The sequence below is a fragment of the Montipora capricornis genome, chromosome 9 (assembly GCF_036669925.1).
Source record: "Montipora capricornis isolate CH-2021 chromosome 9, ASM3666992v2, whole genome shotgun sequence".
Classification (NCBI taxonomy): Eukaryota; Metazoa; Cnidaria; class Anthozoa; order Scleractinia; family Acroporidae; genus Montipora; species Montipora capricornis.
In genome coordinates, this window is record NC_090891.1 from 1,846,902 (window position 1) to 1,871,901 (window position 25,000).

The following is a 25,000-nucleotide window of genomic DNA, read 5'->3' on the forward strand; positions in this document are numbered from 1 at the left end:
CCAGCCAGTGACCCCTTTCCACGAAGCTTTCCATTCTCATCCCAGATACAACATTTATTAGGGCCAAATTCGACAGCATTACCCTTAGCAACTGCAGCTCGTACAGAAAACAGATTGCAGGTGAGTTTAGGCACATACAGCACGTCATGCAAGACAGCTTTCTTAACCTCAGTTCCTGGAAACAGCATATTCATTTGAACGCGTCCAGATCCCAATGCCTTCACAACACGACCGTCTCCTAGAGCAACGTTTTCAGGGTCTTCAAATTCCTGGAAATTAATCAAAACGTGCTTCTCTTTTGTCATATGACTTGATGCACCTGAGTCGATCAGCCATGGATAGCATTCTTTATCCGCAGACTTAACGTTTCCAGCAAACGCCATGAAAGCTGCAGCATAAACATCATCACCATCGACGTCAGAATTTTCCTGTCGGCTCTTCTTACTCTCGGCTATTTTTGCTTTGTGCCATTTACGCTTCCTGGGACAATAACGCTGAATATGACCGACATCACCACATCCAAAACATGTGAGTGAATCGTTTGGACAGTAACGGTGAATGTGACCCACATTACCACATCCATAACATGTTGGTCGATCCCGTGACGTATTTCTCTTTAAGGCCCCCGTCAGTGCTGACTCAGCTCCACTCAACTCACCGGATAGCTCTAAGTGCTTCATTTCCTCGTGTATGAGTGCTTGCTGAACATAATCCAGGCTAACACCATCCATTCTAGCTTCAATGGCGGTGACAAGGGTAGCAAAACTCCTCGGTAGACTTCCTAACAAAGTGACAACTTGATCCTCTTCAGAAATAGGTGCTCCAATTGCCGCAAGTTTATCAGCAATATCCTTCATGTGCTTTAAATGCTGATCAACCGATGTACCTTCTTTCATTTCAGAGCGAAAATACTGCTTTTTCAGAAGCAATTTGTTCGCGAGGGTCTCTCGCTCGAAGTGATTTTTCAAGGCATCCCATGCTTGTTTAGGTTCTTCGCACGAGGTGACCAAGTAAAGCTGAGCACTGTCAATCGCCAATACAATTGTCGAGAACGCTTTGTGTAACCGCGACTGGAAAAGTGCCGCCGCCGCTACTGTCGCGTCGGTTGGTAGGACTTCTGAACCATCCACAAGACTCCATAATTCTTTCGCCATAAGTAAATGTTTCATCTGGAATTTCCAAGTGTTCCAGTTACTCCCGTTAAGTTTCTCGATCGACCATTTCTCCTCCATGACTCATCCAAACAGCAAACTTGAAATCGAAGTCGTCATAAATTCAAAAACCTACTCGTAAATCCAAAAAGCACAAAAGTTGTTCAGCTCAACCACAACTCATCTCAACCAGTTGACATCTTCTGGGCCCATAACCTTTTATTTTTAGCAACGTAAAACAAAACTTCTCTTCACTCGCCGAAGGTTACACATGAAAAAGGTACAACAGAATAAGCTATTTAAACTTAAATTGAAACGAAAAACAATAATTTGAATAACAAAAGAAAAACACTATCACCCAATGGAAAGCTTAATTAAATATTCCCGTGAAGAGGTGTCAGTGTGCATACATTAAAAATTAGCAACCGTCAAACGTTCTTTTTTCTTTCCTTTTTTTACAATAACAACAATTTGAAGTAAACCAGATTCGGATTATGAATCAATTATTATCGCTGTGAGATAATAAAAGTTACTAGATAACTAAAATTAGTAGTTAACTGACAATTGGCCAAAAAAATTGTAGTTAACTGACAATTAGCCGAAAAATTAGTAGTTAACTGACAATTGTGTACCCCCATTAGCACCCTCTAATATCAATGAGGTGCTCAAAATTCCTATTTAGGATCCATTCGTTAGCTTTTGTGTTTCTCAAGTTTATCTTTTACGAGTTTTTAGGTTCGTTTGTTCACAACTTTGTTTTCCAGCTGGAGGGTGTTTAGATTTTCAACCTCTTATTTATGTCACTTGGTAAATAGTTCACGAGACCAAGATCAAGGCGTGCGTTGTTCAGAGGAAGCATCACGTCAATCGCAAATTACGATTTCTGTTAGGTTTCCCCGATTGCTTATGGATGACCCGATTACTGCTGACACGAAAGAAATGCGACCAATCCATTGGCGACCCGGTTGTGCATGCTGCTAACAAGAACAATCGGGATGCTTGTTCATGAAATACTCACTTCGAAATAGTGTCACGGAAGCCGTGACACAAAAAAACCAACGCTGAAAGGGAAATTATGAAAGGAACGGTAAATTTAAATTTGGCGGCTGTCAGTGAACAAACATTTATTTCCTTCTTTTTTATTTCATCAAGTTTGATGATGGAACATATAAAGGTGATGCTACACAAGCCGATTTTTAACGCAACATCGTCCCAGAATGCACCGCGGGGAACCGAAGATTCCTGTCCGTGTAAGTTGGATCAAACGGCTTTATTTGATTGGGGTAATTAAAGTTGAAAGCCTAAATATTTTGAGCAAGAGCCGATACAACGTTGATTTGATTTAGTAATGTACTATATTTCTGCGTTGTATCGGCTCTTGCGTAAAATATTTAGTTCCGCTTTATATTTGTTGAGCAAGACCTTAAGCTTAAATGCTGAGAACATTGATGCGTTAAAAATCCTCTCGTATAACACATCGTTGCCGCAACAAAGTTACGTTAAAAGTTGTCTCGAGTAACATGGATTAAAAAATCGGCGTTAAAAATCGGCTCGTGTAACATCACCTTAAATTAAGCTATTATTATTATTATTGTCCATAATGTTCGCTTGTTAAAATATGTTCTATATACAAGGCTAAAAGTTAAATAAATAAAATATTCAAACCAAACGTTTTCGGCTGTTTGCCATCATCAGGGTTAAAACGGGTGACCGTCCGCGTATACAGTTATATCTTACGTAATTCCCAAAGGGAAAAGTTTGGAGACATAAGAAATGACTTGTTTGTTCAAACTGCGGCGGAATTGTTGGATCATTATCCCCTCGACGATCCTACGCCTGTGAAAAGTCTGTGCCGAGGAGAGAACACGCCAAGTGAAAGCATGTGATGGGTTTTCCCGCAGGTGTTTTGCAGGTTCAGAAGTGTGAGCAGGATTTGAATGCTCCGCAATTCGTACTTTTTAATATTTTAACTTTTAGCCTTGTATATAGAATATTAATAAATGCTTATTATTATTATTATTATTATTATTATTATTATTATTATTATTATTATTATTATTATTATTATTAGGTCTGAAATGTGCAATATTCACGGGAAACATCAAATATTTAACAATTATTCCATGAGCGCGCGTTGGATATGAGATGGTAAATAGCCAACGAGGCGCGTAGCGCCGAGTTGGCTATAACCACTCTCATATCCAACAAGCGCGAATGGAATAATTGTTTTATTAAATTCCTTAAACTCCAAAAGTTTAGAAGTACGAAATACGAGCGAAAAGAGCGAGAAAATCCTAGCGAAATCGAAAAAAGTTGATGAAGATGCGATGTTGTGTAATACCTCGTGGTCAGACAGTCGCAGGCTCATCACAAAAACATTTCTTACCTTTTCGCGTATCTCTAATTAGCTTCGAAAGTGATCTAAACTTTCCACAAAAACGTTTTTCTTTTGCTTTATACCGAAAGAAATTTCGCTTTCTGGCGTAAACGTTTTTAGTTTAGCAACGCTAAGCGCAATCATTTACCATATAAGGTCAAACTAAGGTATATGAGCTGATAACCGAGATTGAGTGAACCAATCAGAGCACGAGAATTGCATTATCCGAGGTTGAGAATTTAATAATTAACAATTATTCCATGTGCGCGCGTTGGATATGAGATGGTAAATAGCCAACGAGGCGAGTGGAGCAAGTCCTAAGATGCGATGTTGTGTAATACCTGGTGTTCAGATAGAGGCGGGCTAATTACAAAACCATTTGTTACCTTTTCGCGTGTTTCTACCCTTCGGAATTAATCCAAACTTTCCACAAAAACGTTTTTTTTTTTACTTTATACAGAGAGAAATTTCGCTTTCTGGCGAAGAAACTTTTATAGTTTAGCAAAGCTAAGCGCAATTATTCATTCAAAATATTTCCCCGTTTCTCATTGGTTAAAACCACACGCATAATTCAGCTGCTGTTCACCAAATTTGGAAAGAAACTTCGTCATATTGAATCAATGACGTCAAAAGTGAAGCCCGCTGCAAATTATTGAACCGTTGACCGAAAAAAGCTGGGGACGAGATTGTGTTATTTTTGTTGAGCAGAAAAATGGCTGCGAGTAGGTTTAGAAGTTTGAGCGAAGAAAATATTTTCAATGAATAATAAAGCAATTATTGAATTCGGCTTTCGTAGTATATGAAGAATTCTGCAGATCTCGGAGGATGTTATCCACCTCGGCCTTCGGCCTTGGTGGATAACACCCTCCTCGACCTGCAGAATTCTTCATATCCTATTCAGCCTCATTCAACAATTGCTAAATATTTGATACCTGTAAAAGGCTAGGGAAACTGTGGACACTAGACTGGCTGTAGATAGATAGATTAGTCAGCAGATAAAGCTTAGAAAATAAGAATCAGTGAATGCGGTAATCTTCAAAAAATTCGTTTTGTTGTAAAAATTTATCCTATTCCGCTGACATGTCCATTTCCGGTCACACCCTGTCTTAAAAAGTGATTGGTCAATCGAAGAATCTTCTTGTCACGTGTCCAAATACAGCCACTTCCCGTTGCAAGGAGCACTCGTCTGGTTAGAAATTCCCAGTAAAATGGCGTTTTTTGTTCGGAAGTCCTCTTATTTGTGGACGTCTTTAATTCTGGTCATCAACATACTATCGCAAGAAACAGGTAAAATGGTTTCGTTTTCTTTTATCGTCGCGAGGTGGTTCATCGCGCTTGATTGTTCAGAGTGTGTCAGGTTTTCTTCGTTTGATTTGTCGCTTTGTTCATAGGTTTCTTAGAAGCAGCTTTCAATAATCGTAAATGACTATCCGTTCCTGCTTCGGCATCGCATGGAAACGAGCTTGTTTGTTAATGTACTTGACGTTTTATACTTAAGCTTACAACAGTTTAAACATTTCCAGAAGTTTCACAAAACATCCTTTCGTACTCACGGGTACATTTCAATTTCCTCCACTTTTAGTTAGAAAATGAAATAGAGTAACGATTTGCATACTGCGATCAGCTCCTATCGTGCCGAAATTATTTGGTCTTTTGACTTTTATTGTAAAACAGTCAAGCGGTTTCTGTCGCACGCCAAAACAAAAACATTGACGGAAGTTTTGCTCTTCCGCTCGTGTTCCATTCCAATGAAGAATCAACAAGCCTAACACCATTGTTCTGCTGTTTTCGTCTTATCATAGGCAGTTCATTGTATTTTTCATTGAAGAGAACATTTAGAGGTTTTTCTTACGTCACGCAAGCCGATTTCCACTTGATGATTTTTACACGATACTTAAGTCGTAGGCTTTTAAACGCGAGATATTGCATGTAAACACAATCTACTAACACGTACAGGCACCAGGTGTAATCTTCATTAGACATTCAAGTTAAAATTAAAATTTCAAGAAACCACGAATTGGCTCTTGATTCGCATACGATTTGTACATAAAGTTCGTACATAAAGTTCGGCAATTTAAACTTAAGCTTAAATTTATGCTAAGTTTTTAATGTTAAGCAATTTGAAAATTTCGAAGTGCTTACATTGACTCCAATCGATAAATTTTCAGGGGAGAGTTGTATCGCCTTAGCAGGAAGGAAAAAATGGGTATTTGTTTAGGACTTCAGACACCGTTCCTTACTTTCATTTTCATTTTCTTATTTATGAGATCGTGAAGGTGATCATCTTAAGAACGGTGCCTACTGATTCAAAGGTATTTTTGTGCGGTTTATGAATATGTGCGAAAAGCAGATCTCAACAAGTGTTATTAAAATCCAAAAAGAAAATTGGGGGTAACCACGCATTTTTCAAAGATAATTTATCAATATTAGCAAAAAGCTTTAAAATACAAAGCGATGTATGGCGTTCCTTTCCAAATTAAAGCTTAATTGTCTCTGAAAAATGCATGGTTACCCCATAATTTTCTTTTTGGATACCAAGAGCACTTGCTAAGTTCTTCTTTCTCCGCGTAAATTTAAACTGTGCAAAAATATCCCTGCATTAGTAAGCACAACCGATAGGAAATCCGAGTATCTGGAGATGCGCAGAACGTATGCGCAGTAACAATAGTAGGCACCGTCCTTAAGGCTTCTTATGAGCTTGGCTAATAACATCCGTTACACTGTAGTAATTTTGGTATTTCTCATTTCAATGTAGGAACACAAGCGTCTAGTAAAGGTACGGTTTCTTTTATTCCTTCCAAACAACAGTTTTATTACATCTGCAAGCTTGAAAGGACCTACATGTAGTCATATCAAGTCTATTATTCAGCCCATGTCAGCAAATCCTATATCTGAGCTGACATTTACATAAGTCTGTGCATGATAAATTATGGAGACTACATGGCAAGTGCGAAATCCAGTGGAAATTTCCTGGAGATTGCATTTATAGTTTTAATATTAACAATGATGCAACAGCAATTAATTTCAAAGTTGTATGGTCAGAAACCTGGCCTTTGACTGAAAGCAAGGGTCATGTTTGCACTGCCTTAATAGAAAGGGGTAAAGTCTGCTTATGAGCGAAGTTGCCCATTAGGCCCGAGCTTATCCGGGTTTTCTGTAGCATGAAGCAACTAGGAGTATTTCTACTCCCCCCTGGATGGAATGCTAGTCCATTGCAGGGCAACCCCGGCAGCATTAAATTTGTCTGTGCCCATTTATACACCTGGCTGGAGAGAGGCTCTGTGAGAGTAAAGCGTCGTGCCCAAGAACACAACACAATGTTCCTGGCGAGCTCCCGAACGCAGACCACTTGCTCCGGAGTCGAGTGCACTAACCATGAGGCCACTGCACCTCCAACACCTTAATAGAAACAAAAGGATAATCTTTGACCCTTTCCTTCCTAAGAGGGGTACTTATTGATTTTACTCTGTCTAATACCAGACAATTTTACTTCTCAATGGGGGCCACTTCAGGGGTGAAGCTGGAACAGTCACAGCCAGGTGATCTGGTGACATAATTTGGAGGACTGGGCCAAAAAATTTAAACGCCATATCCCACAACCGCGTGCTGCCTTAGGTTTTGTTACCAAATTTCCTGCAGTATTTCAATCGCCAAAACTCAACAGGTCATTACGTGTCTCCCACATTTCCTGTTACTGAATGAACATTCAAGTGGAAACCGCCGAGATCTAACCTCACCTCTGCAATGTTGAATTCGGAAATAACATTCAAGGCCGCACGTGGTTGTGGGAAACGGCGTTAAAATCTTTCTCCCCAGTCCTCCGAATTACGTCACCAGATCACCTGGAGTAGTGTTCAAGTCACAAAACTGTCAATATTTTCACATTGCCAATATGTACATGTAGTATTATTACCGTATTCATTCAAAATATTTCCCCGTTTCTGATTGGTTAAAACACCCCCTCTTAATTCACCATAACCAGCTGCTGTTCACCAAATTTGGAAAGAAACTTCGTCATATTGAATCAATGACGTCAAAAGTGCAGCCCACTGCAGATTATTAAACCGATGACGTCAAAATGACGTCAAAAGTGCAATCCGCTGCAAATTATTGAACCATTGACCGAAAAAGGCAGGGGACGAGATTGTGTTATTTTTGTTGAGCAGAAAAATGGCTGCGAGTAGGTTTAGAAGTTTGAGCGAAGAAAATATTTTGAATGAATAATAAAGCAATTATTGAACTCGGCTTTCGTATAATATGAAGAATTCTGCAGATCTCGGAGGATGTTATCTACCTCGGCCTTCGGCCTTGGTGGACAACACCCTCCTCGACCTGCAGAATTCTTCATATCCTACTCAGCCTCATTCAAATGTATGACAAACCTAACCCTTTTTAACACAAACCTTAAAAGCTTCAAAACTACATGTACCTAAAGAGTTGCTGCATGTGCAGTACAGCTGCACTATGTGGCACGTACGATACAGATGCATGCGTGCCATTGGATGAGACAAAATTTCTTGAAAGGCTGAAAATTGTTTTTATACTGTTTATTTAAAAGATATAAATGTTGGTTTCAGATTGCATAAATCAAACTCCTGATCTCGGGATGGCAAAAGGCACAATAGCTGATGCTGATATCACAGCCTCCACAATTTTGAATTCTGATTCACGCCCGAAATTTGCAAGGTTGAATAACAGCAAAGGATGGATTGCTGATAAGGATAAACACCCTTGGATGCAAGTGAATCTTCACACAGCGATAAATATCACAGCAATAGCTACACAAGGTGTTGTGTATAGAGACAAGCAGCATTTTATCAAATCATATTACTTGAGCTATGGTGATGATGGAAACAATTGGGTAAATTATACCATTCAAGGAATGACAAAAGTAAGTCTGTAACATTGTTTTTTTTTTACTTCTAAACTATTTTTAGGAGTACTATATTTGGGTACTCTATGGGGGTACTCCATGTTTTGTCCTCAACCCATCCAAGTAAAAACTTACAAGTGTTAAGAACTGTAGCTAAAAAGAACCTCACTACATTATTAATATTATTAAGAAACTGACTAAGAATAAGAAAAAACCTGCTTTTCAAGGTTGCGGTGTACAGTATACACATGTATGTATACTATACGGAGTTATAGGTAAATGATCTTGCCTGGGAGTTGGGAAGTATGCAGGGCTTGAATTTGCGACCAATACCGTCACATTTGCAACTAAAATATCTGGTTTGTTGTCACCTTGGCTCTTTCAAAACAAAAGGGTTAGCAGTTGCCACTTTGCTGCTACTTTTGCTAAAATGAGTAAATAAATGACAAAATTATTTTGTTTCTTGCTGTGAATTTTCTCTGAAGATAGCGTGATTGTAGAGTGATTTAGCTGCGATGTTACGTGCACAGCTCCATTCCTTCTATCATTCACCATTTTCAGCAGTTTCTTTACACACGTATTGCGGGCTCATTTTTTTTTTGCTAAACTGCTGATAACACAATGCTAGGCAGCGATTTTGCGACTAAAATAATGCGAAATTGCGACTAAATTTTCGTATCTCATCGCAAAATGCAACTGGATTTTTGCGGTAATTTCGAGTCCGGGTATGGGTGTTAAAATCCTAAAATTCATTGAGCAATTTTGATTGCTTCTCATCTTTTAGCATTTTATTCCATAACAGTACAGCTCCGCTATGACAATTATTTACCATAATTAGTATATGGCTGTGGTGTAAGTGCATGTAGCTTTAATGTTCAGAATCCCTAAGATTGTAATTTAGACTTCCATCATGCAGAAAAAAGTGAGTATTCAAATAATTGGGAGCATGGTTATTTAAGGTATTGTACAGTACATCATAACTGCATGCTTTGGAAATGGCTCATACATGTATTCATTTGGTCTAATGTGGAAAATTAAGTCAACTCTCCCTGAGATAATCTGGGAGTCTCCCAGTTACGTTATGAATCTACATGTACTGGTCTCCTGTATGGACCAAGTTTGCTCAAGAACCATCACCTGGAACCATCATGCGGTTATCTGTGGCTCTTGTGGATCAAAATACCACATTAAATGAGGCAGTGTTACTCTGAAGCAGCACAGGACTGCTCTACTTTCTGACCACCAAGCCTGGTACTGCTCATGCTGTACAATGTTCTACGATACATCAAACTCTGTCATCATCATCATCAATCTTTATTTGAACACAAAATGATGAATTGAGCCTAAATTACAGTAACTGCCTAACAATTGAAATAAGAGAATAAAATGCAATAAAAAATTAAGAGTAAAAAGCTTTCGTAATTAAAGCGTTAACAAATCTTTCCCATTTAATGAATAATTTTAAAATTGCTCAAATTGGGACGCTGTCAGCAGAATGAGCAAAACAAATTACTGTACAGTGCAGCTCAGATATATGCGAACTACGCATACGCGTATTGTACGCGCATATTTTGCGTATGCGCGTATGTCTATACGCGCGTATATACGCATACATTGTATATACGCGCATGCATATATGTCTTTTTGTTATGCATTCCCCTAAGTTTCTTTATACGAAGCATTGTTGGTCAAACAAAAGACCTGTTATTTTTATGGGAATGAAAAAGGCTTCAAAGCGAAATTTGCATATTGTTAAAACCTCATGCCGATCAATGAAAGCTATCATATTTCGAGTTTTCGATCACTTCGCAAATTCACCGACAAACTTGCTCGATCTTAAGCTACCAAAAATGGGAACAAAATTTGTACAGTCGCTTGAAGTCTCTATTTCGACATGTGAACTTTATGTTTTTACAAAGAAAGTTCTGTGTTTCAGCACTTGTCGGCAAGTCGTTTGCAAAATGTTTCCTTGTCTGAATTTTGCATTCTTTAAGATCCTCGTCGAAAAAATGATATCTCCGGTTATAATTATTTGACACAGATCATTCATTCATTCAAACGGTAAAATGCTCTTTCCTTAACGAAAAAATTAATTGTTTATCAATGTTTCTAAGGTGCGCCGCTCACGTTTTGTTATTTTGTACTTCAAGGAAAAGTTCTGTGTTTCGGAAGGTGTCGGCAAGTCACTTGCAAGATGTTTATTAGGGAATTTAAGCACGTGTGTTTTTGAGATGCGGACGGCAACCGGAAGTGAGCCGTTTTGCCTTTTAACTTGTCTTCACGCATTCACATTTACATTGCGAAGCACCTTTTCTTCGTTGCAGCTGATTAGTATAAAAATCTGGGAGACACCACTGTCCTGGCACGCGAAAAATTCTCTTCCGGTTGCCGTCCGCGTCTCAAAAACACGCGTGCTTAAGTTCCCTATTATCTAAAGCCAGCGTTCCGAAGACCTTGTCAAAAAAATGATATCTCCGGTTATATTTGACACAAATCGTTCATTCAAATGGTAAAATGCTCTTTCTTTAGCCAAATAGTTGTTGATCAAAGTTTCTATGCCGCGCTGCTCATGTCTAGTTATTTTTTTACTTCATGGAATTTTAAGTTCTGTGTCGGATCTGTGTCTCGGCACGCGTCGGCAAGTCACTTGCGAGATGTTTATTGTCGAAGCCGGCATTCCGAAGACCTTGTCGAAAAAATGATATTTCCAGTTACATTTGACACAAATTGTTCATTCGAACGGTAAAATGTTCTTTCTTTAGCCAAAGAATTGTTTATCAAAGTTTCTATGGTGCGCTGCTCACGTTTATTTATCTTTTATTTCAAGCAAAAGTTCTGTGTTTCAGCACGAGTCGGCAAGTCGTTTGGGAGATGTCTATTGTCTAAAGCGTTCCGAAGACCTTGTCGAAAAAATGATATCTCCGGTTATATTTGACACAAATCGTTCATTAAAACGGTAAAATGCTCTTTTTTTAGCCAAATACATGTAATTGTTTATCAAAGTTTATATGGTGCGCTGCTCACGTTTAGTTATTTTTTACTTCAAGCAAAAGTTCTGTGTTTCAGCACGAGTCGGCAAGTCGCTTGCGAGATGATTATTAACCGCGTGGCCATGGGCTGAGTGCGGTTCTTGCTCTGCAATCAGTTTATTTTATTTTATTTTATTTTTTCGTTTTGTCGGAGAGCTGAACCAGACTTCCACTCGGCCACATAGTCAGTGGGACTTCCAGTCACACAACTTAGGATGTTTATTCGCCAAAAAGCTGTTAAAACGTTAATGTACTTAAAATTTTATGAATATAGTCCGCTCTGTATTTACAACAAAATGTATATTTTTTGTGTCTTATTGAAACATGTAATCGTGACTTTTAAGAAAGAAAGCTAAAACTATTACGTCATGGGAGATTTCACAACGGCTACGACTGATGGTGCAATCGGAGATTTGACAACGGCGATAAGTAATGGTGCAATACCTTTGTGTGCAGCCATTGTTGTCAGTTTGTTGTGCTACAGATTGATCAAGTGATTTGGGCTCTATAGTCATCAGTGAATCAACAAGGACTGCTTTGGAATGTGTACTACAGTGCTGCTCGGAGATAAGCGAACAACGCAGACACAAAATGAACGCACGCGATACGCGTATATGCATTTTTTTTTGACGCGTCTAAAATTGTTTCAGTGTTTGCCGTGACGTGGTATTTACATGTGTATTCATTTCACGATGACTTTTTGCTGACGCATGCAAAGTCCAATAATTCCTTGTAGAAAAATCAAATTAATTCGATTGGCATATCATAGAAAGTTTTTAAAAAATCTTTTCTTTGTACTGAGAGCATTTCACCGTTTGAATCAGCGAATTATGTCCCGAATCACATCGCGATGGCCTCTCGCCGGCGCGTGCCTAAAATTAACCCAATAATTTTCCTTGCAGAAAAATCAAATAAATGTGATCAGCGCATCATTGAGCCTTTGAAGAAAAAATTTGTGTCTGAAGTGAAAGCATTGTACCCGTTGAAATCAGAAAATCGTACCCAACTGGACTGGAGATGTGGATATTACATGAATTAAAATTGTTATGTCACGTGCTGGAAAAAGTGTGTGATTTCACTGTCGGGCTGAAAATCCACGCCAAAAAATCATTCTTTACTGCTGAATTTACAACAAAACAACGCAAGCTGCAAGATTCTCAGCCTTAAATGATGAATTTCTGTACAAAACTGCCAATGATGAGCCCTTTGCTTAAGAGTTGTGTTGTTAAGTTTAACGAGTGACAGACGCAACGGCGAAAGTTGTTTGTATTTTTTATTGGTGAGCGTCACGCTTTACTTATTAAGTATTCACATCCAAAACGAAAGAAGGAGTTAAATACTCAACTTTAAATGATGAATGGCTGTACAAAACTGCTTACGAGTAGTGTTTTTTAGTTTACGACTAAACGGCATGAAGTTTGTTTTGATAATATCGCTCTCAACGCTTTCATGTAAATTTCGATGTTAAAAAGGTTCTTGTGTGCAGTTTGTCGCTAGGTTTATATTTCTCCAAAAGGAAACTATATGATTTTTTTTTTTTGCTTTGAGACACAAATATCAAGCCAGAAGGACTTTTTCGCCATTAGAATGAGCATATAGTGAGATTTTTTGCGCATCAACCAGAGAACACGCAAATTATTTTCACATTCACCACACCGCACACGACTGAGACTAAACAAAGACAAGGCGACAAAAAAAAGACAAAGGGAGAGCTCATAAATACTAATGAACCTTTTTGCGTATGTGTTGACGCGCATCCGCGTTTTTTTTTTTTTACGCATTTACACGTTTTGCGTATGCGCGGTTTTTGCGTATATTTTGGTTCGCTTATCTCCGAGCTGCACTGTACGTTGCGACTATAGTGGTAAGAAAACAGATAAAATTTAGTTTTGTTGGTGAGCAGTCTCAAATTTCTATGCGGTCATATAGTCAGTGGCACTTCGAATCACGCAACTTATATGTATGATGTTTACAGGTATTGGCCAAAAGCTGTTAAAACGTTAATTAATTAATGTACTTAAAATTTTATGAATATTCCACTCTTTATTTAGTACAAAATATATTGCCTTTTTGTGTTATTTAAGCGGTTGATTCGAAGCGAGTATTGAGTACATAAAAGGTCATTATGTCATCCATGGAATGTGTCGACGTTTCAACTTTCATTGGTAGGGAAATAACCACCGTACTAAACATGGATAACGTAATACTTAAATTAAGGGACGCGTGTGACTACGAGGCCTTTACTCGTGTAAAAAACCAATTAAATTTAATCGCGACTTTTAGGAAAGAAAGCTGTAAGTTGTTAAAAGTGTTATTATCGTATCGTTCATATCCATAGATATCCTGATGACAGTTCCAGATTAATTCTCTTAGTGATATTGCAATAAGTTCGTGTGCATTCGTTGTTGTCAGTTGTTGTGCTACAGCTTGATCAGGTGATTTTGTGTCTATAGTCATAGTGAATCAACAAAGAATGCTTTGGAATGTGTACTACGTTGCGACTATATAGTGGTAAGAAAACAGATAAATTTTCAAAGCGTGGTTTTAAGATCTGAAAGATCTTGTTGTATAAAGTGTTCCGAAGACCTTGTCGAAAAAATGATACATGTATATCCAGTTATATTTGACACAAATCGTTCATTCAAACGGTAAAGTGCTCTTTTTTTTAGCCAAATAATTGTTTATCAAAGTTTCTATGGTGCGCTGCTCACGTTTAGTTATTTTTTACTTCAAGCAAAAGTTCTGTGTCTTAGCACGAGTCCGCAAGACGCTTGCGAGATGTTTATTGTCTAAGGCGTTCCGAAGACCTTGTCGAAAACATTAGATCTCTGGTTCTACTTGACGCAAATCGTCCATTCAAATGGTAAAATACTCTTTCCCTGTCGAAAGAATTGTTTATCAAAGTTTCTACGGTGCGCCGCTCACATTTTGTTATTTTTAACTGTTTACTTGTGTTGAAAAAAATGTTATCTCTCGGTTGTGTTTGCTCCACGAAGTTGGGATAGTTGAAGCGTGTATCCCAAAAAACAGTAAATTTTTGATTTAACGGCAAAATAATCTCCCTTGTAATTAATATTCAGTCAGCTAAGATTGTGCTAAGTCTAGTCTGAAGACATACGCGCGTATACTGTACGCATATTCAAAATACTGAAAACTCGTTCTCACTCTGTGGCAAGCTGTCAAGCCATTGAAAACAACAATGACCTGTTAAGAAAAGAAGAAACAATAGGTTAGCTCATACATACTAATGAGGCATACGGGCATATACGCGTATTGGGCTGACGTGAATTATGCGTATATTTTGGTTCTGACATATCTGAGCTGAACTGTAAGGCAAAAACAGACGAGATGCTTCTGTGAAGCATACACTGGGTTGCCTGTGGTACGTGCTACAGAAAATCAGAAGGCACTGAATTGTGTGGTATTGAAATACAGCATTCCAGTCTCTGAAGAATAACAAATAAAAGAGAAGCGAGAAACATTGGCTTCTGGGCTGACATGTTGATAATTTTCAAGTTCCCTCACAACTTCTTTTCACCACAAGTGTGCCCTCTGAGCATCTGACAGCTTTGTAATACTAAACTTCACTGAAGTTAAGCCCTATTCAGCGGGGTTAGTGTTAGGATGGGAGACCAAAACAATAAACCCCTCATAAAAAACAGAAGCATCTGACCGAAAATACTATTAACGCTAACAAATGCGAACTCAGCAAGGTACAGATTTTGTTAGCTTGCTTTATGCAAAACAAATATTGATGAAAAAGCAAATAACTATTGATACACAGTTTTTAGAAAGAGCAGAAGGAAGTTTCCGGGACGGTCGATCGAGAATAAAATATTTACGACATGAAAACAACATTAATTTTGAACCGTGAATATAGAATATAAAAAGTTACGATCAGCGACAAACATTTTGGGAGATTTTTGCTACGTTCAAGTAAATTGCAAAATCGAAAGTGACATGGCCGGAATTCAGCGGGCGCCGTGATTAAGTTACCGCAGCATGTTTACTCGCCAAACAGTGAAGCATCTGTGTCAAATGATGGCAAGATACCGGGTTTTTGTAAGTTTCTTTTTCTGTCAAGTGTTATAAAGTTTGACAATGAAATGAGCGAAGTCAAAACAAAGATCACAATCGCCCAACTCTTGTTTATGCAAAGTCAAAATTTACTCTCCAAGACGCGTACGACGTTATTTATCACCAGGTAATTCCATCATTTTGGAAATAGCACCTACTTTATTATTCATCTGCGTCACAAGTTTTCGCTGATTTTGGGGCTCATTTTGTTGAAACTCAAGCACGCTTCCAACAGGCCTGTGAACCCTTCCTGCTTAAGGCCTGTTTAAATGCACTATGCATGCACTATACAACACTCGACTTTGTATGATCGACATTGTATAGCGTTGTTGGGTAAGGTGTTCAAACGTACTATACACGGACTATACAACCACTCTACAAGTATGACGAAACAGAGAATTATGGGTTAAGATTACCCATAGTTCCATGCGCGTTTCCATAGAAATGACGTAAAACATGGCGGAGTATGTTCTTCCAAAAGGTCAATCAATAGATTAGTTTCTTGATCTGACCACTTTCTTCCTTTTGTTCGGCCATTTGTGGCCTTATTTTGCTGAGTTTCTTCGATCTCATTCTGCTTCTCGCCCTCCGCCATTTTGAACTCTTGTTTGTGTGTGATTTTGTCGACTTCGACTGCGCATGCTCGCCTGCAGTACAATGCTCTACAAGTCGAGTGGTGCGTTCAAACGAGCTCGACTTTGTAGAGTATCGCTTCAGTGATCACGAAACAAAGGAAAAGTCGAGTGGTTGTCGAGCAGAAGTTTGACCAGTTTCAAACATCGCTATACATGATTAGACTTGTCGAATCGTGTATAGTGGGCACTATACAAGGTGTTCAAACGCACTCGACTTTGTAGAGTATACAAAGTCGAATGTTGTATGGTATACAAAGTCGAGTGCGTTTGAACAGGCCTTTACAGAGCAATACTAAAAAACTTCTCCCATATCACATTTCAACCTTAAGCTCGAAAATTCAATACACAACATGATATTATAATTCACAAAGGCAGAAAATACCACAGAATCCTTTTCCAGCGAAAAATTTATTGAAACAAACAACATATTTGCTCTTAGAGGCGAAAACCTCGTCCTATTTCATTGCGTGCGTGAAGATAAGAAACTCAATCGTGTCAAATTACCATGTACTTCAGGTAAATACAGCTCACTTTGATTTCGTCTTGACGGGCGATAGATTGTTGTCGAAGTCCAGTACTCGTCACTTTTGAGATTCCTGCCTAGTTTATCCAACTGACTTTCCATTATTGAGCTCCATAAGGGTATATGTTGTTTAAGGATCCACTAAGACGCCATTCGCGTTACATGACTTGCGACGCCATGGCAGGCTAAGTTAATGATTCTACTGTGTCTACCAGAGAAATCTACGCAGTTCCACTACCCTCTCAATCCTAAGAAAATACGTGCAGAAGGCTCTATGCACAAAGACACCACTTACCAGGGGAGTGACAGGCAAGACTTTTATCGACACGGAAAAAAAAAATATAAATAAATAAAACAAACAAACTAAACGCAGACCTCGACTGGGTTTGCCATAGGCAACCCAGTAAAAAATGCCTCCGAAGAGCATATATAACGATCTGCTACATGTAAGAAACGCAGAAAAGAGGCAAGCCTTTAGAAAGCCAGCTATCTCACTGATACATGGCACAACCTACATGTAACAGGCGCGCAAGAACAAAAAGAGCCTGGGCCTGGGTTAAAGCTTTATAAGCAGAATCACTCACTTGTCCCCCCTACAAGCCTATTGGTTAAAAATTAAATTGATGCAAATGCGTGAGGCCTAAAGGTCACATTCACATTACTGCAGAGACAGGGTTTTCGAGAGTTTTGTAATTAAAAGTAGTGGACTTATTTCTGTAAGCACCAGACATGACATTTTCGGGGCTGCAAGGTGCCTTGCAATTTGGCGCAAGCTACCTAGGGTGCTCTGGTGGCATGTCCGCCGAGGAAATTTTTAAAATAGAACACTCAGAAATGCTGTTTCCAGTTTTTCTGGAACCCAAGAATCAGTAACGAAAAATAAAAAATAAAACAAACCCCTCAAATATTGGCATCAAAGTATCAGACATGGAATGGGAAACCACTGGCCAAACCATCTGGCCAAACCATCTGGCCTTCAGCCTCAAATGAAAACCCTGGTCTGCTGCAGAGAAAATCAGCACCAAGAAACTAAACATATATCATCAAGACAAACTATTTTCTTTGAAGAAAAAATACATGTATCACAGACACAGTAGTATGAAGGTCCAAATCTAAAGTCTCATAGAACAAAAACCATCGTTAATTAAATGAACTCTTACTGGAAGTGCCTAAAAGAGGGGTCTATTCAAATATTTACTTGAGAGAGCAAAATTATAACAAAGGAAAAGGAAACCAGAGCATGTACAAGGAGTCATGTAGGCCTGTCTGCCCCAACTCTAGCTTGTTTCCAAGCATCTGGAAATATTCCTGTGGTGATGGAAAGATTTATTAAGACAGTGAAGCTGTGAGTAACTTATACACTGTAGGTGCCTCCTCTTTTATTAAACGTGCAGAAATACATGTATGTCAACCTCCACGTGATGCAATCACGATTTTACAGCACATCTTCAAAATTATTCATAATTTCCTGGATTATTTCCATAGTGGACCCAGGTGGCGTGTACCAAGTGCACACAATGAAAGGTTTCAATTCCCTGTTATCCTCTAGGAGGTCAGTGAGCTGCTTACATGTATATTGAACTGAATCCCTGATGTAAAGTCATTTCGCGAACAAGAGCAACATTGGATAGAAAATGACACCAGGCCTGATGCAACGATACTGGGTGATGATTATCTGCTTCTATCACTAGTGATCTTGACACAGCCCCAATCAAGGGCACCCAACAAGCAAATTAAGCCAAAAGCCTTTGAGAGACATTTCTAGGTTCCTTGTAATGTACAAAGATTGTCTAAAGAGATGTTCTTATCAGCTAGAAAAATATGATCTGTTTGCATAATTTATCTTAGCTAAAGTGTCCTAAAATTTTAGGGAATGATATCTCCTTTTCAGAAATTGCGAGTTGAACATTACCCTCTAAGAACTTCCAACCAAACCATTTTCTCATCCAAAACTGCTAGGTGACATTTTTAAGTGCCAAAAAATTGCAAAAGTAACCCTTCCAAAAATGCAAGGAACTACTGTTTCCCGGTTACAAATCTTTTGGGCAATGTTTTATAGCTGTTAGGCAGCATAGAACCAAGATTCTGAGAACAGTTTCACTCTCCCAAACACATATTTCACTGAACATTATCGTTGGGTGTCCCTTCCCAATGGACCTCAAATTCGCCCATTTCAACATCTGCAGTTTAAGAAATAAAAATTAATTGAGGAGCTCAGGCTTCTTCAACGCATTTGTCGATTCGACATATTGGGAACAACCAAGTCACCTTTGAATTCTTTTGATGGCGACCTCGATATTTACGTTGAAGTTTATACGACTCAAAAGAACCAAATGTGGTGTAGTCTGTAAATACAATTTTTGAAGCCCTGGAGTTAATACACTGTTGTACAGCTAGAATCGTATAAAACCTACCAAAGGACACTTCTTCACCTAATGCAGGGCTTGAAATTGCAACTCACTGGTCGCCAATGCGACCAAAAATTGAGTGCTGGCGACTAGATTTTCAGAACTGGTCGCCAGCTGGCAAATCACGTTTTGTCTGATAGCCCAGGATAAACAGTAGACAACTTTTGTATTTGAATCTTTATATGATGAAATCGTTCAGAACTGGTAGCTAGAACACGACTCACCTTTCTTTCCCCATTAAAATAATGTATAAATACATGTACTACAAGAAAATCGGTTTCTCACATTGTTAATAATTAATAGCACAAATGTACTTCGATACTTCGATCACCACGTTTACTAGGCGCCATATTGTTTCAGCAGCTTTATGGGATCATGGGCTCACTTAAAGACCGTATCCTTCTTGCCGGTTATGTGAATTTTGCGCCCAGAAGACAATGATTCAGCAAGAAGGTTAATTGAAAATTTAAATGATATGAGCATTGTGGTTGTGTGGGGGGCCTAGGCCGAGCAATATGTAGTATTGCATTTACTCGCGATAAAGGGATTTTGCTTGCCACGCAAGCTGTAGAGCTGTAGGAGAATAAAGAACTAAGTTTTGAAGAGGTGAAAAGCAAGGATAAAGGACCCATGTTTGCCTTGCTATGGAAAACACAGACTGTGCCTCGCTCCATTTCAAATAACCTTAAAGAACACCATCACCAAACTAAAGGCAAAGCCAAAAACAGCAATGGCTTTAGAAATGTTTCTCGTGCAGTTTTTTTTTTTTGTTGTTGTTGTTTTTTTGTTTTTTAATTATGACTTTCCCTGCATGCAAAGCTGGTGACCAAAATTTATGATCTGGCAACCAAATTTTCCCCATTAGTCGCCAGCTGGCACCTGATCAAAAAAGCTAATTTCAAGCCCTGCAATGTATACTAGCTAGCCCATTGGGACAGGCTCTCTGATATACATGTAATTATTTAAAGTTAGACTAGCCACCCTAGTGTACAAGATAAACTTTCAGTTGGCAGCAACATGTATGGAATTTATGATAAAGAAACGTTCAACCACACATACAATGTAGTTTAAGGAGTCTCAAAAGAGTTTCAGCACTTAGAAGACACTCATTAAATCGAACAATGCTACAACACTGTATGACGTAACGTACAGCAATTTTATGGTACCATATAAAGCACCAATTGTTTCCAAACAAGATGTGATCATTATTGTGATGCAATGAGTTACCTTGGCAACAGAAAAACCCAGCAAAACCACCCTATATTTTGGATTTTGTTGCTCTTATAATTTTATCTCAAATACGGACACAGTGACCCCTCTTTTTTATTGCTGAAACGTTATAAGGAGGCCATGATGAAACTTTTGGCAAAATTTAAAAAAATTCTGTCCAGTGGATTTAGAGCCACCTGTGAAAAAATCACAGAATTAAGGTGGCTCTGAATCCGCTGGAAAGAATTTTTTAAGACTTCAGAAAGTTTCATCTTGCCCTTCTGATCTCCAGGAGTTGACATCTCTGCAGTTATGCAATAACCACAATTAATTTTATAAAAGGCCTTAGTGACTGATTAATAATTACCTCAATGAATGACAGGAAATGAGAAGTTAGATGTACTTATTTCTCTGTCTTAAGGTTTAATTAAAAATTTCTGAACTGCAACGTTTTTTACAGGTGCAGTATGCATACTTGATCAACATTGATAGCTTACCGTAAATACAAAAACTCTACTGATGATTTTGCAACAAATTTGTATTGAAATGAAGCTGAGAAGGCTCTGGTTATCTAAGGATGATGTGGGTTTTCTGGGGAAAAATAGGCTTGCAGACATATATGTAGGCTTTGGTTTTAATTGCTTTTCAAGTAAATACGTGTACAGTGTAAGTGTAATTTAGTGCATTATAAAGCATCATTTTAATGTGTTTTTTTCAAATTCTCTTTCCAAAGGTGTTTCAAGCCAATGTAGATGCCAACAGTATTGTTAAAGTTGTTTTTAATTCTTCAGTCTTTGGGAAGTTCATAAGGATACATCCTACAGACTGCTCTATTAGGTGTGCTCTGAGAATGGAGCTTTATGGTTGCAATTCCACAGGAGGTATAGTTATTATTTTTTATATTGGGATCTTGGCAACAGAAACAAATCTGCCGTTTCTTTAAAGTACAAGTAATGTACATTTGTAAAGCGAATAGAGCATTGAGTCCGAATGTATGGCATGCATAATAGACTTGGTAATTGGGAATTAAATTGGTGTATGCATTGTAGTTTGAAAAAGAAAGATGCATGAGACCAGGTCTACTTTGCATGATGATAATGATGATGATGATGATAATTGTAGAAAACTGGACAATTACTGTGAGACAGTGGTTCAAATGCTCACTGGAATAGCATTTCAGATAACGTTTAGAGGCAAAGGGCCTTGGGGAACTGGCCCCAGTTGTTCAAAAGGCGGATAACTCTATCCATCAGATACATGTGAATTACAATATCCATTGGATAACTCAATTAGTTTTGCTATGACTTATCCACTGGATAATGATTTATCTGGCTGATAGCGCTATCCATCATTTGAACAACTGGGGCATGGAGGGTTCATTGAAGCTGGGCTCAGCGTCAGTGTGTCTTTCACTTGATTGGTGGGTGTGTTGCAGGTCAAATTATATACCTTCAGGTCAATTTGTTTCAACGTAGGTTATTATGAACTGTCTAAAAGGGGGTTTCCCTTTTTTTGGGATGTAATTTTAAAAAAATGGGGCCTGGATTTTTAGGGGGGATTAAAAAAGAACGTAATGCAAAAAGAGAGATTGATTAAATTCCTCCTCCATCTTCCCCTTTCCATCCGTTCTTCTTCCACTCCCAGTCTCTCCCTTCCCTTCCATTCTTCCTCTCTAGCCGCATCCATCCCTTTGATTACTACCTTGAGTTTCCAGCATTCCATGCCGCTCCTAAGATTTGAACCCTCACACCATTGGACCAAATACACACTGTAATTAATATTGTGAATAAAGTGATGACAGACTTATCGCTCACACTATGCACAAAGGATGGTGGCATTTGTGGTTTAATTAAAGAAAAGAACTTGTCACCAAACCACTGGCGTCATTATCTTGGAGAAACACCCTGTAAAAAGACAACCATTCACAGTTCCTTTGCCAACGTGCTGTATGAAGTGGTTTTCGGAATCTCTCAGAGAGAAGAAAAAAGAAATCAAAAGGCCACAATTAATGAGTGGACAAGTCACAGGGATTATGCCAAAATAATCACATAGTTTGGATTTATCACTACATACATCTCAACAAACAGACAAACATTTCATTTGATCCCTGCAAAATGGCTTCTGAACAATAGATTATGAAATTCCTTTTTGTTAACTTTTCAAAATTTTGCTTTCACTTTAGTTAATGCTTTTGATTATTATGAATTCAGTGTCAGCAAAAGATAGAGCAAATAATATTTTAAAGCAAATAAAAAATCAACAATACATCATGTATGTTTCAGTTCTTTTATTATTCACTTTGAGGGGAATATTTCAATATTCTTCAACCTGCCCTCAGGAGATTCATCCCTCCGAGATAAAAAAAAGTAGAATATCATGCACAGTACATATGCCTATCCCCAACCTTAATGCTAAGCATTTAAAATCAGTGCCTAGACTTAGCAAGCATTTGGTATTTTATAAAATAATTAACTCACCAAAATTTTAAGCTACAGTAAGGTAATCCACTTACATGTACCTCCAGGACCAACTTACTTGCAAATGTACACATACTCTCTAATAACTGTTGGGTTTCCATTTATCTTTGTCTTGCAATTTCAACCAAGGTTGAAACAAATTGACCTGAAATCAAATTTAACCTGCAGCAGATACGTGGCCAGGTTTCTGATATTTTTGAACACTGTGTTGCACTGTCAACCAGAAACCAATGGGTCTTAGAAACGGATGATGTAGGTGAAGGATGCTTTTGACATAGTGTACAACTGTACAAGTGTAGTTGCCTTTCGTTTTTTGATGATCTTATGAATGTCAGTAAATTGAATTTCATTTACATGTAGGTATACCAGGCAGACCATCCCCTCCAATAGCAACATCTATTCTGGCAACATCCATTAACATTACATGGAGTGCACCTGATTATGTTGGTGATGGAATTACAGGGTACAATGTGCGGTGGGAGGATGTTGGGGCATCAACACCTTCTCAAAAGGTTATTGTAGGAAACAAATCTAGAGTAGCTACACTCAGTAACATATCACCATACACCAACTATACTATTGAAGTACAGGCATTCAATGGGAAAGGAGACAGCCCTTGGTCATTTCCACTGATAGTGCAATCCTCTGAATCTGGTAAGTGTATGATCATGAAAAATATAAGCAATGATTACAGAGCATTGGCCACAAATGTCTAAAAGCAGCAACTTGTGCTTTAGTTTTTGTCTTTTTCAATAATCAGTACAATGTTTAGGTTCGCTTGGTGGCACTTACATGTACATTGTGCTGCAAACGTTTACCAAGAATAGGGGCAATAATAAAGCAAAGAGTGGATGAGTAGAAGATGTTTTCTTTTTGTATCCTACATGCATTCAATCGAATCCACCAATTTTTGGGAGTTTTGTAACTGGGCAAAGTTGTGCTTAATACATTGTCCATACATGTACTGTGCAAAAGTAATGCAAACAAAATTCGTCGAATTTCGATGAATTTTGCCGAAAACAAACGATAATTCGAACGAAACAAAAATTCTAAGAACTCTGAACGAAAGTTCAAATTGCCTATTATTTGTAACAACGAAAAATTTCTTGGTTCCGGACGAAAGTTCGAGCGAAACGCGCATGAAATTTCCATACCTGCCTTGAATTTTCGTTAGTGCACTTCAAATTTTCCGAAGCGTACTTTGAAATTTCGGTAAAACATCTCGAATTTACAGGAGCATACTCTTTCACACAGCGGATTCAGGATGAGCGTTTAGTTGTCGCGTTTGTTGTAATATTGTCGTTAATGTCACACTTTTCATTTAACTCTACATGTAGTCATGAAATTTCGCTAGATCGAATTTACGCTACTAGAATCTGTATTTTCGTTAGTTCGAATAATCGTACGCCTGAATTGTCGTTACCATTAACGAAAATACGTCGCCCTCATGTTTCGTTCTACCGAAAAACACGCTGCATTTTCGTTCTGAAATGTTCACGAACTTCCCGGAAAATTCACAGTGAACAAAGAACGAATTTCGTCGAATTTCGTTTGCATTACTTTTGCACAGTACTGTACATGTACTGTAAGCTGATAATCAAGGAGAATTTCTTGTGTTCCCCAGACCTCTCAGGTTTTCAGATTAAAGAGCACTAGACCAGGAAAGGCTGAAAAGTGACTTTTTCTAAATGTTTTTTCTCTTTTTGAAAACTCACCGCCACTAAAATTAATGTTATGGTTGGTCAGAGTTGATGAGATATTTTATTGTTGTCTTATTAAATAGATTTATCCTATTTGCTTGACTCGTCATTGTACCATTTTCCTTGTTTGCTTAATGTTGTGGTTGGTCAGAGTTGATGAGATATTTTATTGTTGTCTTATGAAATAAATTTATCCTATTTGATTGACTCATCATTGTACCATTTTCCTTATTTTTTTCTGGGCACAACAATTATTGAAAGTAGAGAGTTCAACTCTGGTACAGACTGGAAGTATCCACATAGCTTTTGCACGCGTTGCGTGTCTAGCCCTACTTGTGCACAACACGCTTTTTCATGTTAAAAGTTAGTTCCACATAATTTGGATTTGGATCAAGATTTACAAGTCATGTAAGTAAAACAAGCGAAAATATCTGTTCGGAAAATGATTTGAGATCGAGAAGTTTCGGAACATTTGTTGTAAAATTTCTTGCTTGCCTGCCTGTCCTAGAATTTTGGTATATTTGCCCATTTTTAACGCATT

The 25,000-nt window shown here is 38.2% G+C and overlaps 2 protein-coding genes across 2 annotated transcripts in view; both read left to right on the forward strand.

The window, feature by feature from the left end:
- LOC138017101 (receptor-type tyrosine-protein phosphatase delta-like) overlaps positions 1 to 25,000 on the forward strand; it is a 167,960-nt gene that overhangs the window by 98,648 nt on the left and 44,312 nt on the right. The gene's annotated exons all lie outside the window — the stretch shown is intronic.
- LOC138016350 (cell adhesion molecule DSCAML1-like) overlaps positions 1 to 25,000 on the forward strand; it is a 48,202-nt gene that overhangs the window by 13,261 nt on the left and 9,941 nt on the right. Inside the window, exons 3-6 of the mRNA XM_068863505.1 lie at positions 6,284 to 6,304; positions 8,106 to 8,419; positions 21,016 to 21,163; positions 23,120 to 23,413. Of these exons, the coding sequence (XP_068719606.1) occupies positions 6,284 to 6,304; positions 8,106 to 8,419; positions 21,016 to 21,163; positions 23,120 to 23,413 (777 nt within the window). The remainder of the gene's footprint in view (positions 1 to 6,283; positions 6,305 to 8,105; positions 8,420 to 21,015; positions 21,164 to 23,119; positions 23,414 to 25,000) is intronic.